Source organism: Myotis lucifugus, unplaced genomic scaffold (assembly GCF_000147115.1).
Source record: "Myotis lucifugus unplaced genomic scaffold, Myoluc2.0 scaffold_1400, whole genome shotgun sequence".
In the NCBI taxonomy this organism is placed as follows: domain Eukaryota; kingdom Metazoa; phylum Chordata; class Mammalia; order Chiroptera; family Vespertilionidae; genus Myotis; species Myotis lucifugus.
In genome coordinates this window covers 54,277-62,424 of record NW_005872448.1, presented here as the reverse complement: position 1 = coordinate 62,424, position 8,148 = coordinate 54,277, and the positions used below count along the sequence as shown (strand labels likewise).

The 8,148-nt window shown below is 44.4% G+C and overlaps 1 protein-coding gene across 1 annotated transcript; it reads left to right on the top strand.

Moving 5' to 3' along the window:
• The first annotated feature begins 2,412 nt into the window (after window positions 1-2,412).
• LOC102418131 (HLA class II histocompatibility antigen, DR alpha chain-like) lies at window positions 2,413-6,984 on the top strand. Its single transcript, XM_006107741.2, has 5 exons — window positions 2,413-2,602; window positions 4,435-4,680; window positions 5,120-5,401; window positions 5,674-5,839; window positions 6,605-6,984. The coding sequence occupies exons 1-4, from the start codon at window positions 2,521-2,523 to the stop codon at window positions 5,826-5,828; spliced, it is 765 nt and encodes a 254-aa protein (XP_006107803.1). The 5' UTR covers window positions 2,413-2,520; the 3' UTR covers window positions 5,829-5,839; window positions 6,605-6,984.
• Window positions 6,985-8,148: the final 1,164 nt, after the last annotated feature.

Below are 8,148 nucleotides of genomic sequence, written 5' to 3'. Positions count from 1 at the left end.
AACGTGAGCTACGGTGGCTATAGTATTTGCATTTAGTCTTTTTTTTTTTTAATTCTCATTCACCTCTATGGTCTTGCCTGTGCTATAGGAAACAGATTTAGGACACGGCATTTCTTGGGCCCTCCTTGCCCCAGGTTTCAGTGGACACGCTGCTGTGAGGTTTGGAGGTAGCAGCTGGGCTGAGGCCTTCTCATGCGTGGACACAAAGGCTTCCCAGACAGGAGTCTTGGCAAGACGCCTGGTTCCAGGAACATTCCTTCCCTTGGGGCTCTCTAGGAGCTAGATGTCTGCAGTGGCTTCCACAGGCCTCTGACCTCTGACCTCTTAGCATTTGGGGTCTGTGCTGGCTGTGCTCCTCAGAACACCTAGCAGTGTTGAGGTAAACTTCCTGAAATAGGGCAGAGCTGTAGCGAACGTCCTGTGGGAGTGTCTGTGGGGTTTCTATTTCCTGACTGAACTCTGAGTACAGGGGCTCCTCACCATCCATGCACCTCAGGAGCCTCAGAAACTTCCTCAATCACTCAGAGGTGACAGGGAACCCTGAGTGGTGTCCAGATAGGAACTTCTCCACCATCACAGAGAGAGGGAACCGAAAGTCTTTTGCAAAATCTCCCAGATTTAGTAATCTCAGGAGGAGAACCAATCAGTGCTTTAGACTGAGCAGTATCATAAGTTGCTGAGCAACACCTCGAGTTGAAGGTGCTATTCTGATTTGTAAAATGTTTTTCTGTAAAATGTCTCTAGACGACCATTTATTTATTGAGCTATAGATAAGAATGAGGAATGAGGGCAGCAAAGGGCAGACACAGAAAAATTACAGTTGGTTTTCCCTCCAAAAGAGGAGATGGCAAAGCCTGAATCACAGGATCAGCTCTCAGCAGTCGGACACTGGGCAGCTCTCCTAGGGCCCATTCCCCCACCTCCAGGAAGTGTAGTCCTTAACAGTTGCAGGACAGAGCTGTGCTGTGGTCTCCCCAAGTGACCTAGAAGTCAGTGTCAGAGAACATCAAAGTTCTTGGATGTGATCAGACCATCCGTGTGTATGGGGTGGTTGCCCCCATGACTTGTGAGGCAGCTGCAGGGCAGGGTAAGGCCTCAGCAGAAGTGGGACAGTCCACCCTGAGCATATGTATCATAACTGATATTAAACAGTGAGCTCACCATCTGATGGGCTGCCTCATCTACAGGTCTCTCTTCATTGAAGCTCTCTGGATTCCAGCCCTTTCTATGTGTAGTTTCATTTTCTCTTGTATTGCACTGTTTTTAAAAACATGAAGGTCAGTGTGTCTTGACTTTCAGTATTCTCAATAGTAAACATCAAAATTGAGTCTTTGGATCAGAACTTCATAACCTTATGACATGAGGAAGTAATGGCAAAGCCCTCCTGCAGCTCATCCCCATCACTCCCAGTAACGTTAGCTCTGCCCAATCTGCTTCAGCCTACTCCCAAGTCCTCAAGAGAGGGGTGTCCCCCACAGTCTACTCCATCTCTGGTCATAGGTAAGATGGTAGGCATTGGTAAAACATAGCCCCTTAATAGTTCACTTTTTTCAGCAACCACTATCCATTTCCACTCCCCCCCCCCCTCCATTTTGGGGAGTGTTGAAACTCAGTTTCTTTTTCAGAGTTCCCTAAGGATAGTACAGTGCCAGGGATCCTAACTCTTAAAGAGCTGGCCATCTTGGAGTCTAGGACACTGAAGGAGAAGCCTGAAGCAATAAGAAGCTCCTTTAGCCCTAGCCAGTGTGACTCAGTGGATAGAGTGTTGACCTGAAAACCAAAGGGCCCCGGGTTCGATTCTGGTCAAGGGCACGACACCTACCTTGGTTACAGGCTCCTCCCTGGACCAGGCCCCGGTCGGGGCTTGTGCAGGAGACAACCACTCAATGTGTTTCTCTCGCATAGATGTTTCCCTCTGTCTTTCCCTCTCTTTTCCACTCTCCCTAAAAATCAATGGAAAAATATCCTCCAGTAAGGAATAACAACAACAACAAAAAAAGAAGAAGCAGCTCCTTAAGTGAAGCTGTCCTCCACAAGATTTGGGGATTCTCCTTAGCCTGATAATTTACCTTCTTTTTAGATGATTTGTTGTCTCTTAAAATAAGCTCCCTAGCTGTCACAGCACAGAAGCGTGATCTGTCACTAACTCTCACTTTAGGTTTTTTATTGATTATATTCTCACTATGTGCTTCAGGTATATCCCTTTCTAGAACTTGGATTGGGATGGAAAAGTGTGAGTGATTGCCTAACGTTCTCAAAAACTTATTTTTTGTTGTTTTCTGTTCATTTGTTTAAGAACTTTAACTTTTAATCTATCTCCTTCCCCAGACCCTTTACAAAAGTCCTTTCCTTAGCAACAGATGTGTCATCTTAAAACACTGTGATGATTGGCTGCAGCTCAACTGATTTGAATTTTAATCAATCCGACACTATTTCACACTACATTCCCCTGTTTTATTCCTATCTATTCAGCTCCACTCTTGAGCTCTGCTGACCCCCATCAAAGCACCCAAGAAGAAAATGGCCATAATTGGAGGCCCAGTGTTGGGATTTTTCATCACAGTGGTCCTGGTGTGCCTTCAGGATTCATGGGCCATCAAAGGTAAGTGCTGAGAGAATCATAACTGGGGAGAACAAGCTCTGAGAGCATTGTGAATTGTGGAAAGACGCTATTTGAAGTGAAAGAGACATTTTATAGGTCTTCTGTGGGTCTAAATCTGAAAGTGTAATGAGTTGAAGCTGGAGGAGTTCTCTTCTCACCACAATTTGAAGCCAGTCAGATTTAGCTTGGAGGAGCAAACCTGGCAAACTCGAGGAAGAAATCTTGTCTGGAAGGCACTAGCAAGCTGCCTCTCGAGGCTTTAATTTATCTTTGTAGATAATTAGTAAAATTGAAAACCTCACACAATATTGTGAGGATTAAATGAGAAAATGTGAGAGGTTCTTAGCTGGACACCTGGTAGTTGTTTTTTGGCATGTGGATCCTGTCAGGATATTTTGAGCAATGACATTTTGGGGAAGATCACTAGAAAGGAAAGTCACCGAAAAGTAACAGTCTTCCCAAGGGAGGGGGAGGACAGGTGTGCCGATGTGAGCTGCATTTAACTTACTGCCCCTGGGACAGTGATAGGCCCTCCTTACTGGATCTTACAATGATCTTTGATCACTGCTTCTTAGTGGCTTTCCAAAGAGAGTAGAAAAATGAGTAAAGAAGTGAAGAGCTGATGTTCTCCGCCATCTCCTGAGTGGACATTGTGCTGTAGTGAAGGTGTATTGAGAAGAAATATCTTTCACCCAGGTGACCACTGCAGAGGGTGGCAGGCACTGGAATAAAGGAATAGCCCAGCTCCAATACCCATGATGGCAACTGTAGGTTTCCATTGCCCAGAAAGAGCCATACATGGGGATACATATCTGGAAAGAGAGAGGCTCTTCCCTTGGGTTGGGAAGAGGCAACTAGAATGTGTGTGTGTGTGTGTGTGTGTGTGTGTGTGTGTGTGTGTGTACACGTGAATTCATAGCTGCAAATGCTAAACAAATCCCTGGCTTTACCTATACACAGTCAGACTTTAAAATCCCCCTCTCCTCTACACACAACCTGGAGGCTGCATACTCTCCAATTTTAACTTTCTTACTTCAAATTGATTATGCCCTTGGTATAAATTAGGCTCAATATCAACCATATAGAATAGACCCCATAATGACAGTCTCAATATAAGGATCTTTGAGACATAAGCGTTCATTGCCAAATAGAGTTCTTCCCTCAGAGTACCCATGGTGTGGGTGCAGATCCAGGAAAGTGGGTGCTCTACAAGGTCTCAATCTTAATTTCCCAGGTACCTCAGGCCCCAGTGTTATTTTCCGTGGGTGTAGTTCCTAAATACAAACCAGTTTCTGACCCTAAAGTTCTTGTTATAGGCCTGATGATGTACTAAGAAATTACGTAACTTGTCTGATTTAAATTAAAAACAAACCCATAGAAGAAGCAAAACCATAAAAGAAAATAATTTTAAAATTACACGTAAGGAGGTGAAATAATCTGCTCATGATCACTAGGTTGGTAAGTAGCTGAATAAGAATTAAAAATTTAATTTGATTTCAGAGTTCAGAACCCAACCTTTTAGGAGCTGCTGCTGGATTTCTACAGTGGGGATGATTCCTCAGCTAGTGACCTGGAGGCAAGCCACAGCTTCACAAGACGCAGGCTTTTCAGTCCATTTCCTTCGATCCACTCTCTCTAACATGCCCCTTACTTTCTCCCTCCTTCTCTGTTCAACACAGAAATGCTTCACCCAGGCCTCATCTTCCCACTCATCCCTGCTCTCCATCACTTCTTCCCTCCTCTTGGCCTACCCCTTTCACCCCCTCTGTCCACATGTGTGTCTCATCTCTCTCGGCTTGTTCCAACCCTAACTCCCTTTTCTACCTTTTCAGAGGATCATGTGATCATCCAGGCAGAATTCTACATGAAACCTGATGAGTCAGGCGAGTTTATGTTTGATTTTGACGGTGATGAGATTTTCCACGTGGATATGCAAAAGAAGGAGACGGTGTGGCGGCTTAAAGAATTTGGTCAATTTGCCAGCTTTGAGGCTCAGGGTGCATTGGCCAATATCGCTGTGGACAAAGCCAACCTGGAAACTATGATAAAGCGCTCCAATAACACCCCGAACTCCAACGGTACCTCTCCTTGCTGCACTCCTAGATGTGGGAATCATAGCTTTTAAATAGATGCTTCAGCTCTTTTTGTTGTATTATTGTGAATGACTTTCCCTTCTGGGGGCCTCACCTTGCCACATCAAGCCCTAAATTCTCATGCTACAGGCCCAACTACTTCATGGGGCTTTCCATTTCCTGGTCATTTCCTCACATCTTGTCTGCCATCCACTGTCATTCAAAAAGTTATTGCCCTGAACCTATGCTTGGGAAGCCAGGAATGAAGTCCTTGGCTACCTTATACCTCAATAATGGTTACAGTTTATGGGTGAACGTGTCAGAGATGGGTATCTGAGTCCGTGGCAAAGATTCTCAGGGCACAATAACTTCTTTTCAGTCTAAGAGAGAGAGGGAGGGGCCCAGCCTAAGCAAGGAAGGCTAACTTCTGTCACGTGTCCCCCAGTACCTCCAGAGATGACTGTGTTCCCGAACAACCCTGTGGAACTGGGAGAGCCCAAAATCCTCATCTGTTTCATTGACAAGTTCTCCCCACCTGTGGTCAACGTCACGTGGTTTCGAAATGGGAAACCTGTCACAACCGGAGTGTCAGAGACAGTCTTCCTGCCCAGGCAGGACCACCTTTTCCGCAAGTTCTACTATCTCCCCTTCCTGCCCTCAAATGACGACTTCTACGACTGCCAGGTGGAGCACTGGGGTTTGGACGAGCCTCTTATCAAGCACTGGGGTATGGACCATCCTTCAACCTCCTTTATTGTTTGTGTTTCCTTCTGTGATGCATGTGTCTGCTCCTTTGGGACTCAGAGTCACCGAACTATTTCATAACAACTGTTGTAATTCCTGGTCTTGTCTTCTCCCATTATCCAGCGTTTCTCGATTTCTAACTTGTAATTCCCTTACTGCATCATTGTGTCTTCCTCTCCTTTAGTTGATTAATGACCATTGTTTTGACTTAGGACCACATTCATTACCTCTGTACTTTGTTTTCTATTTCCCCAGAGTTTGAAGCACCAACCCCGCTCCCAGAGACAACAGAGAACGTGGTGTGTGGCCTGGGCCTGGTTGTGGGTCTGGTGGGCATCATTGTTGGGACCGTCCTCATCATCAAGGGCATGCGCAAGGGCCATGCTGCTGAACGCCGAGGGCCGCTGTGAGGCACTTGCAGGTGGGTTTGGTGTGTTCAGAGGAAGACATGTGTGGGGTCATCAAGGGATGGAAACAGAGTGGGGAAAAGGACATGTGATGCCTAAGGGAAAGGTTGGGAAAAGTCATAGCTCTTGACTTACCTTTGCTAGGACAGAATCAGACATAGGCATTGTCTGATATCCCAAAGCTTCAAAGTTGGCCATTTGGATATTTATAACATCATTTGCAGGCCATACAAAATTATCAACTGAAAAATTAGCCTGCTGTATTTGGTCAAACATTTAATTAACTCACCCCTAATGCCTTGGCAGGGCCAGGCCAAATGATTTTGTGGACCTTATATAGCTCACAAACTGGATCGTCCCTACCCCTGACATAAACATTCAGTCTTGGGAATTATCTCCAGACCTAAGACTACTGTCCAACATTAGAATACGAGGCCCAGTGGTTTAGGAAAGTTAGCTTCAAGATTTGGGCACTTCCTGGCTTACATTTTCTGAGGCAGGCCATCAGATAAAAAGTATTTTCACAGCTTGGCTCTTTGGGGGTCAGTGTGGATTTATTGTTTTGCCCCTCCAATCTGAAAAGTGGTGTCAGGGTTCTAAGAGAAGGTAAAGCATAGTTTGCTCATCTATGCAGTTCATGTTGGAAAAGTTGTATTTACTAGAGGTCAGATGAATATTAAGAGACTTTTCATAGTCAAAGGATTAAGGGAGAAGGGGAAGGAATCTGAAGGTAAGTGCTCAAATATTCATCTTTAAAAATTATGTGTGTCCTCTTACAGGTAATGGAGTTTCTTAGGGAGAAGATCAATGAAGAGATTTCTGCTTTATATCTGTACAAACCTGGCACTTCTCCAGGTGTTCACCTCAGTGAGGACAACCATTCTTCAGCACTTTCCAACCCCTAAGTCAGTCTAAGAGTAGCAATGCCATCTTGATCTCTCCATATTCCAGGATCTAGTTCGGCTGCCCTGTCCATTGCCCCTTTCTATATCTGTTTTCCCTCCATTTCCCATTATCTTCTTTACTATCAGCATGCAATGCCCCTGCAATAGGCCCCATAAGATCTTTTCTTTGCTATGAAAACATCTGTATATTTCTTGCTTGGGATTTCAAACTGTGATTGTGGTTTTTCTAAGTACAATAAACTATTCCAGGCGGAGTTTTTGGTGTCTGAGCCAGTTCTACACAGGGGCTGGGAAATGTGTGACCCCTTCATCCTCTGTAATCGATACCCAGGTTCATTAGGGTGTGGTCTCAGTCAGAGGTTCTGTAAGCAATCCAGTTGCTGTGGTCCAGTCCTCGTCTGGAAACTCTAGAGCAGGGGTGGGCAAACTTTTTGACTCGAGGGCCACAATGGGTTCTTAAACTGGACCGGAGGGCCGGAACAAAAGCATGGATGCAGTGTTTATGTGAACTAATATAAATTCAAAGTAAACATCATTACATAAAAGGGTACGGTCTTTTTTTTTTAGTTTTATTCATTTCAAGCAGGCCGTAGTTTGCCCACGGCTGCTCTAGAGGAAGGTTTGCTGGGAGATCTCTAACGAGCAACCAGTTCAGAATTTGGTTTTGGTTCTTGAGCCTCCAAGGCAATGAAACATCTGGATCTTCAGTGGAATGGGTCTCAACACCTAGGGCTTGGCCTCTGATAATAGAGGTGAGAAAGTGTGAGGAGAAGAAGGGGTGCAGGGAGAGATAATCCTCTCACTTAGCAATACATATTTCAGGTTTCTCCCTGTTTTTTCATAGCTTAAATCTCATTTCTTTTTGTCTCTGCATAATACTTAATTGTGTGAATGTACCACAGCTTATTTATCCATTCATCTATTGAATGACAGTTTTGTTACTTCAAGACTTGGTAATTGTAAATGAAGCTGCTGTAAGCATTTATGTGCCGGGTTTTGTGTCGACAAAGTTTTCAACTCATTTGGGTGAATCCCTGGGCCTGTGATGGCTGGGTCAATGGCAAGGGTCTGTACATCTTTGTAAGAAACCACCAGTGTCTTGCAAAGTGACTGTACCACTTTGTATTCCCGCCACAAATGAATGAGTCCCTTGCTAATATTTTGAGTGTTCTGAATTTGAGCTAGAAAGCTAATTTTAAAAAACTTTTTATTTGAACTAATTATAGATTCACAAGAAGTTGAAAAGATAGTACGGAGAGATGCTGTGTACCCTTTCCTTATCTCCCCAAATGGTATATTTTAAGAAACTATAGTACAGTATCAAAACCAGAAAACTGATATTGTACATGGTGTGCATACAGTTCTATTGCTATGTTTTACCACATTTTAGATTTGTGTAACCACCACCACAATCAAGC

What these genes read in the sequence shown, in the direction of transcription:
- LOC102418131 (XM_006107741.2), top strand. Translation starts at nt 2,521, where the DNA reads ATGGCCATAATTGGAGGCCCAGTGTTGGGATTTTTCATCACAGTGGTC. An exon ending in GGATTCATGGGCCATCAAAG is followed by an intron (nt 2,603 to 4,434) that starts GTAAGTGCTGAG and finishes CTACCTTTTCAG; the next exon opens with AGGATCATGTGATCATCCAG. An exon ending in TAACACCCCGAACTCCAACG is followed by an intron (nt 4,681 to 5,119) that starts GTACCTCTCCTT and finishes CGTGTCCCCCAG; the next exon opens with TACCTCCAGAGATGACTGTG.